The 18,597-nt window shown below is 40.0% G+C and overlaps 1 protein-coding gene across 1 annotated transcript; it reads left to right on the top strand.

The window, feature by feature from the left end:
• Window positions 1-413: 413 nt before the first annotated feature.
• Window positions 414-18,022, top strand: osbpl3b (oxysterol binding protein-like 3b; the record flags this gene model as incomplete). Its single annotated transcript, XM_038711659.1, is given in 22 exon segments — window positions 414-562; window positions 3,994-4,110; window positions 5,187-5,240; window positions 5,599-5,712; window positions 5,950-6,114; window positions 6,288-6,411; window positions 7,725-7,828; window positions 8,160-8,252; window positions 8,336-8,495; window positions 9,208-9,338; window positions 10,010-10,111; window positions 11,274-11,411; window positions 11,969-12,062; window positions 12,258-12,502; window positions 13,798-13,935; window positions 14,040-14,103; window positions 14,216-14,294; window positions 14,441-14,585; window positions 15,830-15,974; window positions 16,079-16,205; window positions 16,836-16,958; window positions 17,143-18,022. Coding segments are annotated over 22 exon segments (2,655 nt in total). The 3' UTR covers window positions 17,240-18,022.
• Between the last annotated feature and the right edge of the window lie 575 nt (window positions 18,023-18,597).

The raw sequence follows: 18,597 nt of genomic DNA, 5'->3' as shown, positions 1-18,597 counted from the left end.
TATTTAAGTACATTTTATTTAGGATGTAAAAATGTCATCCAACACTGTTGTACCATGTACTTCTAGTGGCTGCTTTAGATTAATATGATCCTTAAATGCAGACAATCTATCACTCTTTGCAATGATAACATGAATTATTTAAACCTGGGGTCTCTTCACTTACAGACCAATTTATGTCTTCCAGTCTTGTCTGTCACTTTGGTGTGCTGATGTTCAGTACACTCTGGGCTGCTTTTCTCATTAAATCCCATATTCAGCTATACAAAGATGGAAAAACTAATTACTCTAAAAAACGTAATGCATTTTTCAGTGAGACAGAGCTAAAAGGCTTTTAAAGACCTTGCCTCTTAGAGCCAATCTTTCTCTCCGCCCTCTCTCCTTGACCCCATCTCCACCCTGTCTTCTCTAAGTAGGGGAATGTTCCTGGTACTCCAGCCGTAGCCTGCTCTGGCCAGTCTGCAGCGAGATGGGCTCAGAGGAGCGCAGTTCAGTCATGTCACAGAAGATATCCTCCCTGTCACGCAGCAACAGCAGCTCCTCATCCAAACATGACAGCAGACAGGTAACACACGCCAGCTGAATGGGGCTTGTTGCACATCACTTATGAATATCCAGCTTCTCTGTTATGCACTGTTCACTGGTTAAATAAGTATGAACTATTAGCTATTTGCGCATTCTTTTTTCTAATACAATTTTTGTATACATATTTTTACATATATCTAATACTTTTTGTGAATTGCAGATACAGCAACTGCCTGTCCTCAGGGATTTCCCTGTCATGGGAGTAGAGTAAATTCCATAACCATACAAACGTTTGCTAGAAGATCCTGCTTTTTTCTCAGATGCTCTTTATAAATACAAGTCTGAGGAGATAGACTCATCTGATCCTCTCTTGACATTTTGTATCTTCAGCACCAAGGATTAAACTCCCCACTTGAGAAAGACTTTCTTTCACTGCCTCAGTCTTAGACCACAGTATTAAAAATGCCCTGAATTGCTAAAATGCCATTTTGCAACAATTTCCACAAAGGTAGATCTCTCATACACAAATTGCTGAAGCTCTTAGCACAATGAACAGACTGCTCTTACATTTGCCTTGAGCGTTTATCTGTAGGCCACAAACTCATAGATTTTTCATTACCCAGGCGGCAATAGCTTTTCTGTTTGGAAATGAAAGTAATAAAGTTTCTCTCCAGTCCTGCCCGCAGGACATACAGACACTAGTGGTCCATCACTTTAGAGTAACAACGAAAACAGGGTCTGAAAAAGTGTTTTCATTAGCAAAGAACCTCTGAACAAACAAACAAATCTTAAAATCACAGTTTCAAACCTCTTAAGCCTGGACCGGAGTTTCACATCACCCATGAAAAATTTATTAACATCCCTCAAAGAAAATCGAAGTCATATGTGTCATGACTTACATGTTCACTAATTAACTTAAAAAGTCACTATTTGCTTCCTTTACACCCACTGATCTACACAGTGTGTTTTATACTTGACACTGCATAAATGAGCAGTTTTCCATATCTCATCAACAAGTGGTCAGTTAATGTGTCAATTCAAACAAGTAATTCTCAATGCTTTAAATGACTAGTTTAGGGAAATACATGTGGGTGGCTGTGGCTCAGGAGGTGGAGCAAGACTGAACCTCAAATTGCTCCTGATGGTTGTCCAGCACCCTGCGTAACGGTCCGCTGCCATCAGTGTGTGAATGACACTACATCAATGTGTGAATGGGTGAATGAGCAGCATAAACATTGTTAAGCACTTTCTGTAAAAGCACCTATATAAATGTAGCCATTTACGCTTATTTACTTTCTTGCCAAAAGCCAGGTAACGATTAGCTTAGCTTAGCTTAGCTTAGCTTAGCATAAAGAGGGGGAAACTTCTAACTTGGCTCTGTTTGTAAGTGAGAAAATCTGCTTAAAAAAACAAAGTGTAAAAATGACACATGGGGGTTTTATTTATTTATTCCCTCCCCCATGAAATCCACACCTCCCTCACAATTTTCCAGTCCCGCCTTAAGACCCATCTTTTCACCTCTGTCTATCCCTAGCCGTTTTTTTTTTTTTGTTTGTTTGTTTTTCTGGCATGTTTCTGCATCTGCTCTGTAAAGCTGCTTTGAGTTTGTGAAAAGCTCTATACAAATTCAATTTATTATTATTACGGGTAGTGATTTCCTGCAGTAACCTCTTGGAACCCACAACCCCCTCTTAACTACTTACATCTTTGAATATTTAAATTTGAGTACACACACTAGTTGTATCATCTGGGTTCATGTTTTAGCTTTGGAATGATATTACTCATTCTTTACACGAACCATCTTAAAGCTACAGCAAGGCGTACACTGTGTTGGACAACTTTAGAAACATTCTTGATATGCAATTTTCCTATGTTGAGAGCTATCCCTGTAAGCACACATGTGGTCTTGTCAGTCATGTCACTGTTTTCTCTCTGAAAGTGTGTCGTGACCTTGAAGAAATGTGCTCAGGCAGTGTGTGACAGTGACTCACTGTATGACTGTGTCAGGGGAAGCTTTCAAGAGTGCTCAGGGAAAGTGAAAGAATAACCCACAAGTCACGCCCTCTCCATCCACCAACCCCCTTCACAAATGAGGGGTTTATATCGGACGGCCTCACCTCCACCATTCAGCCTCCCTTACTGATACAGTTTATTAAGCCAGGACTTTTACTCACTGGAACAGTCAGGGAAGGAATGTGATAACAAACACAGACTCACCTCAAACCCCTGCTATGGACCCAGAGTCCTTCTGGATAGCTGTGATGTGAACATCATTTTTACCCACTTGGATACATTTATGAAGATATAATCCTAAAATTCTGCCCTATACAAACAAGTGGCTTTATGATTTTTTATAATCAGTTAATATGTTGTTGTTGTTGTTTTTGTTTTTTGATTAATTGATTCATTCTTAGGTCTATAAAATACCCAAGGTGACGTCTTCTATTTGCTGATTTTGTCCATTTAACAATACCCAAATATATTTAAATTTAAATTATGTAAACGGATAAGAGCAGTCATGTTTGGATAGCTGGGGGCCAGGCAATGTGTTGCATTTGTGCAACCATATGGTTCCCAGTTTTATTCTAGCCTTTGTTGCGAATGATACCTGTGATACTTTGTGACACCCCATCCATTCCTATGAAAGTTGTTTACCAGGCACATACACTGAAAAGGCCTGTAGAGCATGTGTACTAAAGTCCTTCTCTGGCCAGGAGCATGCACTTTGGATACTTTCATGTCCATGACTCTACACCCCCAGTTTTTATTAAGAATGTCCATACCCAAGATATCCCTGATGACATCATCAGGGTTTATTTTTTCTTCTTCATAGCCACAAAAGATATTATACAACTGTTTTCACAAGCTAAGTAGACCTGTGTAAAATCAGTGGAGTGCCCCTCTAAATGATGCATAAAAAATTTCTGTTGATTAAAAAATTAATTAATCAACTTATTGTTTAAGCACTAATATAAACCAAAAGCCATATAACGTACGAATGATTCAGTATTCTCTGTGTCCACAAAGATATTACAAATCGCTCTGTTTCTACTATTTATCCTGGCTTCCTGGAATTCTCACTGCTGAAGTACACGACAGAGCTATCTGGATTAGTCTATGATGAAATATTATCTTAATCTCTGTATTTGCAGGGGATTTGAGCTTTCTAATCTCAGTCAGGAAATGATTATTATGTAGCATCCGATTAGACAGGTATGGTAATTTTGTAAATGGGACCATGAGGTGAAAGTAGTCTGTGAAGCCCCGCACTGGACACCAAACCTCACAGGGCATAATTTAAAGTCTCCTCTCCCACTCCCACGGCCTCCCACTTACTGACAACAATATGCTTTTGACTCAGACCTTGACTGTATTGTGTTGATGATTCATTTATTTTATGTTACCAAACCTACTGGCCACTTTATGTCTGTCTATAATCTCATAGTTTTCATAAAACATCTGTGCCCACAGGACAGCTGGGAAATAGTGGAGGGCCTGCGTGGAGGCTTCAGCAATGTCCTGGAGCCCCAGAAACAGGAAGGCTACATGCTAAAGAGGAGAAAGTGGCCCATGAAGGGTTGGCATAAGGTATTATCCAACACCTGCAAGGTCCTTAAATCAATGGTTCTTAAAGTGGGGTCCGGGGACCCCCAAGGGTCCTTGAGGTGGTTCCAGAGGGTCCCCAGCAAAAAGTGGAATACTTTATTTTCATTATAATTCTATCCATACATAGCTCAGTGACAGAATGTCTGACTATTTTGGTCATGGGTTTCATACACTTTATGTAATAAAACATCTAAAAGCAAAAATCCTATTAGATGGGGGACCCTGGGACAAAATCTTCTGTCCGTGGTCTAATTTGTATCAGTTTAGGGGTCCTGATGTCAAAAAGTTTGAGAACCACTGCCTTAAGTTACCTTACCCATTCTCAATTCTCCGAGTGATAGACTTAATGAAGTATTTTTAGAAATAATATAATATTTACATTTCCTGCGATGGACTGGCGACCTGTCCAGGGTGTACCCCGCCTTTCGCCCAATGTCAGCTGGGATTGGCTACAGCCCCCCGCGACCCTGAACGCAGGATAAGCGGTTGACGATGGATGGACATTTACATTACCTGATTTGACCCTATGCTTTCCAGGTTCCTTCTACAAAAAAATCTACTGACTCATTTATGCTTTAAATTAATGAGCTTATTCGGTAGATGGTTTCACACACAGAGGAGTTACATGTGACCTGGGTCAGTGCCTGTCTAAAAGCTTTCACTGAGAAGATACAACCTAGATATCTTGGTGTTCCTCAGAGATGCATTAGCTGATGGCCTGTTGGTTAATAGAGCTGTATACATTTAGTATTGACTTACAGTCAGAGCTTTTCAGGGCTTAGAGCTTTCAACAGTCTGATTCTGGTGATGTACAGTAAGAGCACCAAGAATCACATTTAGGAAGAGAGTGAAGGAGAAAGATTGCAACAGAGTGAGAGGAAGAGTAATATAGGCAGACAAGAGCCTAGGATGACAAACATCTCACTGCAGAGACATTAACAGACATTAACAAGAGGCTGTCATGATCACAGAGCAGTGACTTCAGACTTGCTGTCAGGGATGTTGCATATCATACTGTCTGCATCACATTCACTCATTGTCCTCCCTTCTCCCTACAGAGATACTTTTTCCTGGACAAGGGCATCCTGAAGTATGGCAAGTGCAGTGCTGATGTGAGTATAAAAGCCTGCGGGCTGCATCCTATGTGGTCTTGTCAGTTACAGAAGAATACAAAGGACACTTTTGTCTTTTGTAATGTTCTCCTTGTACTGCTGGCTGTCTTTTCCTGAATATCTATCTGTGCCTGTAGATACAAAAGGCCCTCATTCCCTTACAAAAATCATTATCATTGATAGGAATCACACGGTGCATTTTAACTGGCACTTTCTCATAATTAGATATCAGTCATGCAGAGGGTCTACTTGACCAGGGCTGAGCAAATAAAAGGATCATTACTGCTGGAGCAGCATCCTGTTGCCTTTGTATTATCTCCAGTCCAATAGTCACAACATTGTTGACGTTGCCTTGCAGATAGAGAAAGGGAAACTGCATGGCTGCATCGATGTGGGTCTCTCTGTCATGGCCATTAAGAAGAAAGCCAAGTGCATCGATCTTGATGCAGAGGAAAACATCTATCACCTGAAGGTAAAACACAAGACTGATGAATATAAGGCACTCCACAAAGATTTACAGGGAGCAGGTTAAAACATGGATTATTGGGATTATTCCCTTTTGATTCCCGGAACATTAAAATGTCATGTCACATGTGTTGTATATGTGGGTGAGTAAGAATTACACACCTGTGTGTGTCTTTCCACCTTCACGCCTCTTCCACCTTACTTGTCCTTGTGCTGATTTCTGATTGTGGTATGTGCTCTTCAGATTAAGTCACAGGAGCTGTTTGATGAATGGGTGTCCAAGCTGCGTCACCATCGGCTCTATCGGCAAAATGAGATTGCTATGTACCCTAGTGAGAAGTCCTTCTACTATACCCACTACCCCTCCCCCAACTCCCCTAGCATGGCTGAGAGTGCTGCTGTCAGAAAGGTAATGAAACCTGAGTGGTCTCTTTAAAGTAGAAACTCAGAGAATACTTTCTGCTCATCCATATCATTATTTTATCTGCAATATAAACTGAAGTCGAAGAGCCCATACTGGAGAATTTTATCAAGAAAGCAAATTGTTATTGGACTGACCTTTGGGTCTGTTTGCCATTGCAGTGCATGTCTTTACGAAGGCAGTCTACAGTGCTTTCTGCAGCGTCCTTCCCTTTAAGCTGCAACAGCCAGGCCAAAGTAGCAGCCTGGCTCCAGTCATCTGACGACATGAGCAAGTGCTCTAAAGGTGAGACAACAGAGCTGTCCTTGATTTGTGGATCTTCCTCACACTCATTGGTACCTGATGCACTTCTTTCACATACATACAATTATTTTTATTTTAATTTTACACAATTTTATGTGACTTTCAAATCACTCCTTCTTGGTTTCTTATAGATGATAACATGTCAAGGTCTGATTTAGCACAGGTTAGGTGGCCAGGTAGTCATAATGACATAATTTACACTTTTACTTAAACTGTAAGATGTATTCTTGTACTGGTGGATAAGTCAGGCATCTGGACATTTCAAGGTGGATGATCAAGCCTGAGAAAAATAATGAATAAACATAAATCCACATAGAGGTTGCTGCTTCTAAGTTGGAGAATTATTCAGTGTCCGGGTAGGTTTGTGTTCTATTCAGAGCCTCCAAGTTATAGTAAAGTTGCCAATGACGAGAGGCAGGAGATCTAGCCTTGAATGTGTCCAGCCTTTTCATTTGTACATTTTTAAAGTGATTCAGTTACTTCCAATAAACCTGTCTGCCTGTTGGCTTATTTGCAAGTAAAATAGAAGATAGAACTGGCATGTCTTTATAAAGAAATAAAGCTATAGATTATTGAAAAAAACTGTTTGTCTCAGTTTTCATTCATTATGATTCTGATGATGTGTCCTGTCAACATTTCCCCCAACTGTGAAGTGAACAACCGGAAAGGTTGGAAAAGCTGCTACTAGGTCATATATTTATAAACAGTAAATACACATACAGTAGTTAGGAATGCCACTTATTTAGCTGTTTGCCACCGCTCATTAAAGTTTATATTCAGATGCCAAAATATATCTGTTCATGCCACTTCCTCTTCTTAAACACTGTCCAAGCCAGGGATTAGGGGGGAAAGTGGCCTACATAAACTATAAGAATATCAAGGAAGCTTTCTGTCTGTTAAAAGAGTTTTGTTGCTGACAGTAATGTCTATAAAACGAGTGAGTGACTTGCGTGCTCTGTTAGTCCACCTGAGCTGCAACTTGATATATCACCACCTTCTACTATTTATGAGGCGGACTGAGTTAGGAGTTGTTCTGTTTGTGGTACTGTGTGAAGTCTAGGATTGGTTAGCACAGGTTTGCCCTGCTGCTTCTACTTCAAAAACAAGCAAAAGGAAAGAGCTTTATCTTGGCAGGAGAAGTAAACTCTTAAGCATTTCCATCTTAAGCCTATGGAATCAGTTTGAACAGACCAGTACATGCAAATGCTTGCATGCTGCTCCTTATTTCTTACCTCTTTCTTTTACTCTTTGCCCACTTATCTTCTCACTGTGAATATTTTTCCTACCCTCAACAGATTTGTCAGTCTGTGAGGCCTACCTGCTGGAGCTCAACCACCTGCTTCAGAGTATGGAAGTCCTCCACCGCACCTATTCTGCTCCATCTATCCAAGCACTCCAGGTCAGCACTTTATTTCTGATTGCTTTCTTCTTTTAAATGCAGACTAGGTTTGTTCATCATAATTGCAAATCAAGATTAAGTCTGAAAAACGGATAGTGTAGTAAATGAATCCAATCACATCCAAACTAACCAGATGTCTCAGAAGTTTACACCAAGTAGCTTGTCTTGTTTCGTCTTTAATCATTTCTCTCCACCACTATTTTTTGTTGCCCTCAAATTATTTGCTACTAAATATAGAATGTATTGCTTCCTCACCGCCAGAGAAACATTTCCTATGAAAAGCCTTTCTTAAAAGAAAGAGATCATCAGTACCTTCCCTTATGTTCACCAGACATCCACATTTGACAGCCCCAAGAAGGAAAAGAGACTTCCAAGAAAATGGCGCACTAAAAACTACAACAAAGATGTCAAAACAACTCTGCAGGTGATCAATGTGATAATGAAGTGTGATCATATCTTTTTTTAGTATGAGCCCCTCCAAGCTCTACTCCTCCATCTCTACTGCAGGTACCCAGTTGCATCTCCACAGGCTCTATCCGCCTCCATGCCTCTAACCCCAACCTCTCCACCGCTGCACTCGGCAATGACAAGGCTGACACTGAATCCCTGGATTCCGCTTTTGACGTGGCCAAGCTGCAGGAGGACTTCTGCCGTGTTGCCACCAATTGTGAGTTGAATATAATGAGCTGGTCATTTTAATTTACAGTTAGATTTGGATAAGTATAATAGACATATTCAGGATTTTAAGGAAATGTTTTTGTAAAGTGAGAGAAACTTGCACATTTGTCAGACGTTTCAGCAACTTCCAGTAAATCTGTTTGCCTGCTGTCTTATTTACAAGAAATCTAGGGCTGGCATGGTGTTGTTTTTAATGAATGGAGGTGACACTGGTGCAGCAATGGCAGCTGTTAATTACTGAAAAACTGCTCAGTTTTCATTCATTAGGATTCTGATGATGTCTGCTAGCTGTTTATAAGTGAGAAGTTTACATGTTCTCAGTGATATTTATATTCAGATTCCATGCTTGACATGGCATAATGAGAATAATTTATGTTTTATAAAATGGCACCACTCACCCACTCTATCTGTAAAATGGGTTTAAAGTTGCTCCAGGAAACGTCTGTAGATTTTTCTGGCATTTATATTGCAACATTAATGCACATTTAGAATTATGAAGCTATGGATGTGTGATGGGCTTAATCAAATACAGTGATGCATTAATATTGTCAGCACCTTCAATAATGTCGCTTCCTAAGCACCAATTATGAAGTGCGTGGTAAAACAAATATCATAAAACAAAGACAGGATCGGCATTCCTCTGAAATGAATACAAATTGGTTTGCAGTTAAAGCTCCCCTCTTTTTCTCTTGTTGCCGCAGTGCATGCAACCATGAAGTCAGCCCTGGGTTCCCTAACATCTGAGAGAGAGAGATTAAAACAATGTTTGGACCACGAAACGTGTCCCCCTACCTCACCGCAGGTTGTTGGTTTGAAGAACTCACTGGCAACGGTACGTGAAATAACACACACTCGCACACAGACTCATAAATGTTATCAGTCAGTAGAAATAGGTTAGGCATTCCACTTTCTTTTAGACTGTTAGACTCCTCTCAGATGTCGTGTCCTCCCACACCACTTGTCAGGCGTGACACATTGATGAGCCTCTTAGAGGAATCACTAGCTGCTGGGGTGATGTCTGCCCACCTGAACCACGTTCAACAGTCATGTTTCCTGTGGCTGCTGCCTCCCACCCATAGGCCTTTTCTATTTTCTGTCTTTTGGTTGCACACGTTCATTGTCATGCTGACTTCTTTTGCCACAGTAGAACGTCTGTGCTCGTTACGGCAACACATTCCTTTGACTTTAAGTACCCTGCTGGGTGTAAGCTTTTCTTCTTGGTTACTCAGCTTCTACCTACTCTCCCTCACAAAGGGTCAGCAATGGGTGAGTAATTAAGATTGGACTCCCGTGGCTACCTGTCCAACGTCTGCAATGATAACACAAACAAATGTCACTATCATCGAAATGAATGGCATGTTTACAGCCTGAGTTTGAGACAGTTTAGCTGAAAGGAAACACAGTTCTGAGATGTAAATTAGGGCAGAGTTTATTAGAGTAAATTTACAGCATAATTGGTGTGGTGTGCGCTATAAACAATGTTTACACTGGTTATTTTTCCAGGCTTTAGCCCAGAACTCTGAGCTGAGAGAGCGCCTGTGCAAGATTCATGCCGAGTCCCACATCGTAGAGCCCACTCTAATAAATCTCACTGCCACTGTGCAGGTGGGTGCAGGAATACAGTGACTCTACTCCCTTTCCCCCACCATCACAATGATTATTAATATCTCCGTCTTTATTTTCACCCCACCCAATCCAGAATTTGCCACAGAATGAATGAGCTGTCCTTTCCTTTTCATCCAAATTCAACAAATGCCGCTCTCCTCTTACCCCCTCACTCGACCCACTTTGTTTTATAATGACAATGACTTCACTACACATTTTTCAGGGAACACTGCCCCCTCAAATAAAAATGTCTCAAATGTATTTCCATTCTTTGCTATGACTAAGTGCTTCCTCTGTCAGTCCTGTGGTTGTGTACACACATCACACTGCTCAGTGGAAGACTTCTGACTACCTGGCACATTATCGTCTTCTAAAGGAAGCTACTCTTTGCTCATTTAATCAGATTTGCTGACCACAGAGTGTGACCTGATCTACTTAATTATGTACCTGTAAATTTGTTGAAGACAAAGTGCAAAACAAATGTGCCTCCCTGGGATTGTCTCCAGGCCAAATAATAGGCTTCATCAATAACCAAGGGTAGAGGGGCATGCTCACTTCCATCTGTGGTTCTGTGGATGATGCTTTATTTTGTCATTGGTTATGTCATGTTTTGAATCCATTTTAAGTGTGCACCTTGTTTTATGTTTTAACTTGTCAGACAGGATTTGCAATATTGCATAAGAGTGGGAATGCACATTTGTTGCACACTTGCACTTCTCACTGGCTTGTTATAATTAATACAGTGGTATAGTGTGACACAGTCTCTAGAAATACATCTGATTGATACAGTATATTCTTAATATATTGTGAAATGGGTCTACACTTCCAGAAGAATACTTAATTTACATCAGTTGTTCTCAAACTTTTTCTGTCAGAAGCCAATAAAAGTAAATATAGTGTACTGATTGATGTTTGCTTTGTGAAAATTTTTTAAGGTAACTTCCTGAGTAACACTCAAATTATAATACACGTTAATATACATGACTGTCTTTCAATATATTGCATGCATTGCAGGTTTTTGTGTGCTGTGATACTCTCATTATCCTCACATTATGATTGTATCATATTCTGAATTGCCCTGTGATTGCCACCCCTCCTGGCTATGATGATGTTGCCCTTTTTCTTGTTCTTAAAATATAGCTGTGCACGCTGTGTCTCCTAGAAACAGGAGTCTGTTGATGAATCCCATCCCCTCGTGCACCAAGTGTCCAATGAGAGCAGAGCTTCAATCACAGAATCGTTGTCCGAGTTCTTTGATGCACAGGAAGTTCTGTTGTCTGCTAGTTCCTCTGAAAATGAGGTAGGTTACAGTTGTACTGATGTGTCTGTTACTTATTGGCATAAACTGACGTTTAGGGCTGTGTGATAGCATAATGAAATTATAATTACTTTTGATGGAGTAATTTGTCTTATTTACAACCAAAGCATTAATGCCATTTCTGCTGCTACTATTGTTTGTTGTAGGAGTTGCATGAAAAAATAAAGGGAAAACTTTATCCAGACAGTTGGGTCTAAAACATTGTTATAATTCAGTGCTGTTCTAATGCAAAGAGAAAAACATGCCTTTTGACTTATCTTGTCATAAAACAACTCTGCCCTCTGTTATTCCGTGCTTGGTCAGATTGTAGCTGAAGCAGAAGCGATGTTAAAATAAAAGTTAATTACTTTAATCTAAAAATACAGCAAGCCGAAGTGCAAATTTGTCACCAGGTCCCAAGGAACCATTCATCTCCAACGCATTAGATCTTCTGCTGATGTGACAGGATGTTGAAAGAGCCCTGCACAGTCTCTCTGTGCAGGTGGTATTAAAAATGTATCTATTATCTATGACCTAAAAGTTTGAATGTTTTTTTTTAGGTATCAGAGGATGACTCATACATTAGTGACATTAGTGACAACATTTCCATCGACAACTTCAGCAATGAAACAGAAAATGAGAGACCAAACTCAGGTAAACTACTGGACAAAGAGCTATCGGACATGTACTGAATGCTACATTCAGTAAAAATGTAAATACAATATCTCAGTGCAATTAAATGCATTCAGTTACAAATGTAATTTTTTTTACACTGGCTTACCATTTATTCACTAGTTATTCACCACACAATGAGCTGTCTCTCATGACCTTTTATCCATCTGTTCCCAGACTCTGTGGAAGAAGGCACTGTCCTTTGTCAGCGTAGATCCTGTCTGCCATCACCCAGCCCCAACAACAGCACCATCAGCCTGTGGAACATACTCAGGAACAACATTGGCAAAGACCTGTCCAAGGTGGCTATGCCTGTGCAACTTAATGAGCCACTCAACACCCTGCAGAGACTGTGTGAGGAGCTGGAGTGCAGTGAGCTGCTAGACATGGCTGCTAACACACAGGACCCTTTTGAACGTATGGTGAGATGGCAAATCATCGCTATTTGAGTGTGTGTGCAGTCTTTTTTGTTCAGATCACCACTTGTCCACTTTCAGCAGTTAATGGGCCTCCTCTGACAGAAGCAGTTGCTGTTTGTGAAGCTAGTGTGGCAAAACTTTTTGAGACATGTTAAAACAGAAACAGTTTTTCTCTTCATCAACTCCCAGACCAGAAAGAGCCAAGTTTAAACTAGAGTTCATGCTGCTTGTTCATTTTATGAGCCCATGTTAAATAAGAAAAGGGGTTGCCATAAAGAAATAAAAGTTATTGGCTTTGTTTTCTTTCTTTATTAAAGGAATACTTCAACATTTTGGGGAATATATTTATTGATTTCTTGCCAAGAGTTAGATAAGAAGATTTATGCTATATCTGTCATATCTATCAGACGATTATTTTAGCTTAGCATAAAGACTGGAAACAGGGGAAACAGATAGCCTGTCTTTCTCAAAAAAGTGAAACAAAAATCACCAACCAGCACCTTTAATGGTCAGAAGCTAGAAAAGTCCATCAATACAAACAGCGTACAGTAACTATTACAAGCATAAACTGACAGTTACATCAGCCAAACTAGATTAAAGTGATTATCAAGCACGATTGTAGGAGCCAGGAATTACACATTCCTTTAGAATCTAGTAACCTGCTGGCAGAGGTGCTAGAGCTTGTGCCAGCCCTGCTTATTACACTTGTGGTAGAAACCCTAATCTCTGTCTTTAGATTTCCAGCACGATGTGTTTCATTTTTGCTCGCGTTTGTATTGACTGACTTTGGAGTGATGGAGTTTGTTGGTTGAAAGTTTTTTCATTTTTGTGTGGGAGGTGTAGCGGTACAGCCTGTGGAGTTATAAAGGACAAGTTTATATGAAGTATATAAATGGAAATGAAAAGCAGTTGAAGAAGCCGGTGTCAGCTCCACTGTGTGGCCCCCCATTATGCTGTTGAAGCAATTATCAGTGCTCTCTTGGCTCAGTGCAACTATTAGAGGAGTATTCAGACAGTTACTCTGCTCATTACAGTAAAATGGAGAGGAATTAGAACCGCTGAGAATCAGAATGTGATTTTACACAGAACCAATGATATGTGGCACTTTGAATTGATGCTGTAGCTCAGATAGTTCAACATACTGGTAGTCTCAATGAATTATTTTTACAATTTATTCACAAGATAAATTTGATGTTACAGTTATGCTTTTTGCTCCGCCTCAGTTAAGGTGAGTCATTATTCTGTAATAAAAATGACAAATAAGGCACTACTAACTTTATCGGTATCTCTTTGTGCAGAAATACATAGCTACGTTTGTTGTATCTGGTTATGCATCCAGCTACTACAGAACTGGGGGAAAGCCTTTCAACCCCGTCCTGGGAGAGACATATGAATGTGACCGGCCAGATAAAGGCTTTCGATTTGTTGCAGAACAGGTATCCATCTGTGCTAACAACAATTTAACAATCACAGTATTCTAATAATACTGCAGTGAATCAATTTACCAACTCAGCTGTTTGTTCCTGTTTTCCATCGTCAGGTCAGCCATCATCCACCAATCTCTGCTTGCCATGCAGAGTCTAAAAACTTCATCTTCTGGCAAGGTAGTGGAATGTAGAAATGAGTCTGATCCATTGTCAGTGTATGTTCAGATTTTAATATTAGCCTGTTGTCCAAGAGGAATGTTAATGTGTATTGCTTGTTTTGATTTTATAGATGTGAGGTGTAAGAACAAGTTCTGGGGGAAGTCAATGGAGATTGTTCCTGTGGGTACCACTCATGTAACTCTGCCGGGGTGAGTCTCTGCTGCCTCTTTTAATCTAGGACTTGACAGACACACAGACTGTACAAACCAATGGCCATGTCAATTAAGAAGCAATATCTGCAGGTGTCAAGTTAAAAGTTAAAACGAATGTTGGTTTCACTTACCTTTTTTTATAGATTTGGAGACCACTACGAGTGGAACAAGGTGACGTCCTGCATCCACAACATTCTCAGCGGACAGCGCTGGATTGAGCACTATGGCGAGATCACCATCCGAAACACCAGCAATGATATTTGTCAGTGCAAGATCACTTTTGTTAAGGTGAGGCAATATTGAGGATCATATTAACTCTAGATAGTATTTTTCCATTCCTTTGTGAGCTAGATGCAAATCTACTTTGCACTTGCCCTGTGTATAGTCTGAATGACAGTAACTTGAATATACACCTTGGCCCATACAGAAACCTTGTTGTTCCCAACTATCTGTATCTTATTGTTTTTAGATGTAGCATTTAAAGTAGTTCAGCATATTTGCTGAACCTGAACGTGATTCTTGCATTTTTAGCGTTGCATCCCACATGGTTGAATCCACTTATTTTGAGCCGCTTTTGGGGAAAAAAACGTCAGCTAAATAAATGTAATGTGATGTCTATTTAAAGTGTACCTGAAGAAGATGCCTTGAACTGATTTGTAGTTCAATGTTGCTTGTCATAGTATAATTTATAATGTAAATATCAGGTAGTGTCTTGCATTCATTATATACCCAAAGTAGCTGTGTTTACATTCACTTTGGGCTACAGAGCAATGGTTGGGATGAAGAGACGCTTTGCACTGAAAATAGCTTTGCTAGATCACACACTGGAAACATGTTAGAGAAAACATATGGAATCCCAAGTAGGCCAATAACAGCAGAAGCATTCAGCCTTAGGGAGAGATGCCACACCCGCATACCACTTCCAGACATGTGTATCTATTACATTAAATACAGTGATTCATACGCCACAATATCCATTCTTCATACTGTAGTGATCTCTTACTTTCCTGTCTCTCATTCAACTTATGTTTCCGTTGGTAGACTCCCCTCTATGAACCCTGGGGGTTTGATCAACATAACCTCCAAGCAGTGAAAAGGCATTTTCCATGTATATAAGCCACCCGCAGCCATAGTAACCATAAAAACTCTACACAGATGGTTCTCCTCACCTGCAATGCCAGCAAGAACCCCTCGATGTTTTCGATGTTTGATTTATGGAAGCCTTCACTGAGAGGAGAAGGTTAATTGCTTTAGCATGTGCCCGTTTGAAAGACCTCCTGAAGCTGTGCAGGATATCAAGTCAAGTCATGTCAGAAGTCATTATGCATCCTCATCTCTTGTTAAACACACCAGCCCAGCAACACACACAGGATTATTCAAGATGGTTTACCCAACAGCAGCACCTGCTGACAGCAAGAGGACAATATCATGATTGCTGCATAGTCACTTCTAATCACATACTCCTCTCCATGAGCCAAGGAGACCTATTGTTGAACATTATATTCTTTTACAACTGTCAATTCTTTTCACAGGCCAAATACTGGAATTCAAGTGTGAATGAGGTGGAGGGAACTATCATGGATAAGAAAGGGAAGGTCATCCACAAACTCTTTGGAAAGTGGCACGAAGCAGTATTCTGTGGAGACCCGCCCTCAGCCACATGCATCTGGAGAGCAAGTATGCCAAGTTTCTTTCACGAGAATGCACTGACAGCCTTTTTACAATGCACATCTTCATATTACAGTATCTGATACAGTGGATATTATATGTGTGCAATGTAGATGCAATGCCAGTAGACCATGAGCAGTACTATGGTTTCACCAAGTTTGCTATTGAACTGAACGAGCTGGACCCCTCCCTGAAACTGCTGCTACCACCCACAGACACCAGACTACGTGTGGATCAAAGGTAAGAGGAAAAAAATGTATCAATGTATTCACATGCACTTAAGGACTGATACCTTACAATAACCTGATTTCTCACATAAAAGGGAAACACAATTGTTTCATTGGGATTAAAGATACACAATCCTGGTTAAAACAGTTAAGACATCTGATGTGAAAACCATCACATGCCAGTGAATATCTGAGCAACACACCTTTTTATAATCTGACATCATGCATCTCATGCCCACTTGACAAGTTATCTTGAAAAATGCTCACCCAACCCTCTGATCAAAATAGCACAAAAATAGGTGCATCACTATTCATGTTAAGAATAGTAAGTAACTGTGGAGGCTTTCAGACTCATTAAACTAATTTTAGCTCACATTTTAAAGTTTAAGTCTGTAAACTCTTCACTGCTACCACAAGACGCCACAGAAAGAAGAAGCACTCTCCACTTTGCCATCAAAGTAAAAAAAATGACCCTGCTGCTAGTCCTTTAATATCCTGAGTTATGTGTTTTCCTTTTTATCCTTAATTATGTTATCTTACTGTAATGATGCTAAACGAAAAACACTAGGGAAGATTAAACATGAGTATTGAAGATGAATGTTTTACCATGTCTGCATAATGAATGAGTCTGTCACCCTGGCAGACTGCTGGAGGAGGGAAACTTGGAGGCTGCAGAGGAGCACAAACAGAGGATTGAACAGCTGCAGAGGGAGAGACGGAGAGTCCTGGAGGAGAGCAACGTAACACATCAACCTAAATTCTTCAGGTAGCCTAAATATCCAGATTTGTTAGTTTTTTACTAAGTCATTTATGGGAAAGCGAGCATGTCATGTTATTTGCTGCTTGTCACTGTAACAGCAGCCTGTGTCATAATTTTCAGTGTCAATTTACTCAACTACCTTTCACAGTATTCACTATTTACTATTCTTGCTTTCATTCTGCCTCCACAGGAAGTTAAAGGATGATACCTGGGTGAGCAACAACACATACTGGGATCTAAGGAAGGACCCTGGCTTTACCCACGTAGATTTTCTTACGCTGTGGTGACCCGTGAACTGCAGATCTCACACATGTCGCCCTGCACAACTTCTACTGTGATCCAGGCTGGTTCTGATGATGTTTGTATCCTAGCCTTACCATACACATTTAGTGCTGGTCATTGCAGTTCATCAAAGTTATTGCCTTAATAGCAAGTGCTTAAGTTGTGTAAACATGTTTATGCAAACATATGATAAGAATGTTGATACTTTTTGGCAAATATTGCCCACATTTTCACCTGATATGTTACACTGTACCACTGAGAAAAGCAAAACTACTTGGTATAAAGGAGGATAAATCCTTATCATAACTGGTCAACACTAGCTTAAAATGTACTGAACAACTGGTCACTTCAGCTGTCGTCTTATCACGGACATTCTCTACCTCTGAGATAAACTAGCTTTGATATGCCATTGATTAAGTGTACACATATGATGTTTATTCTGCACCTGCCTGATGCCTTACTCGTTGTACTCATATTGTTTAATTTATTTTTGTTGCATCTCTGAGATCTTTTTTTTTAACTGTAAGGAATTATTAAGACCAAACAATGCTTGTTTAAAAGATCTTTATATCCTTACTCAGCTTTTCTCTCTGTCTCATAAAGGTAATTACTGCTTTTTGCTATAACTGGGTCAATGATTGTGCAACTATGAGCATCAGTAGCAAATATCCAGTCCAGTCATTTTTCAATCTATCTATTGCACCGTTGTCTAACCCGACCCTGGGCTTTGGGACCAAAAGTGTCCAAAACTATGCTCCGTGAGCTCAAATAAAATCTCTGATGCTTTATTTGTGTGGAGTCATTTGTGTCTGTTTGTTAAGAACACTGAAAGCAATGAACTAGACCATTATCATCATTTCCATCATACATGCTGGTTAAAAATACCAACAGGCAAAGAGAAAACATCTGACTCATCAGTTTCAGAGCTTATGTGTCCACAGAAGAGGAAGTCCATTTTGTGTCGTCAGATCAGCTCCATTCTTCTTCTCAGTCTTCTCAATCATATTGTGTGCAAAAGGAATACCCCATGACAGTTCAATTATGTTGTATGTATGCTCTTTTACCTTGTGAGGTTATGAAAGCCATTTGGACAAACACGTGCAAAGTTCAGTGTGTGTGGGACCATTATTATCTTGAAAGAGCCCTTGCCTGTGCCTTGCTTGTTACTCAACTGTTCATATTATCTTATGTAACAAGGTGAGTCTCAATAACATAGATCCATCACTGTGTGTGGGGCAAGGGTGAAATATCACTCAATGATTTTTTTTACTTAGGGTTGTAATGATAATCTCATGGGTTGCCCTCAGATTGTGTTTTCCAAATTGGAACCTTGACATAGATACCATGTACAACTCATAATATA

Source organism: Micropterus salmoides, unplaced genomic scaffold, assembly GCF_014851395.1.
Source record: "Micropterus salmoides isolate LMB-PRFRI ecotype aquatic unplaced genomic scaffold, ASM1485139v1 Ms_hic_scaffold_11, whole genome shotgun sequence".
In the NCBI taxonomy this organism is placed as follows: domain Eukaryota; kingdom Metazoa; phylum Chordata; class Actinopteri; order Centrarchiformes; family Centrarchidae; genus Micropterus; species Micropterus salmoides.
The sequence above is the reverse complement of the archived record's forward strand: the minus strand, read 5'-3'. Positions and strand labels throughout refer to the sequence as shown.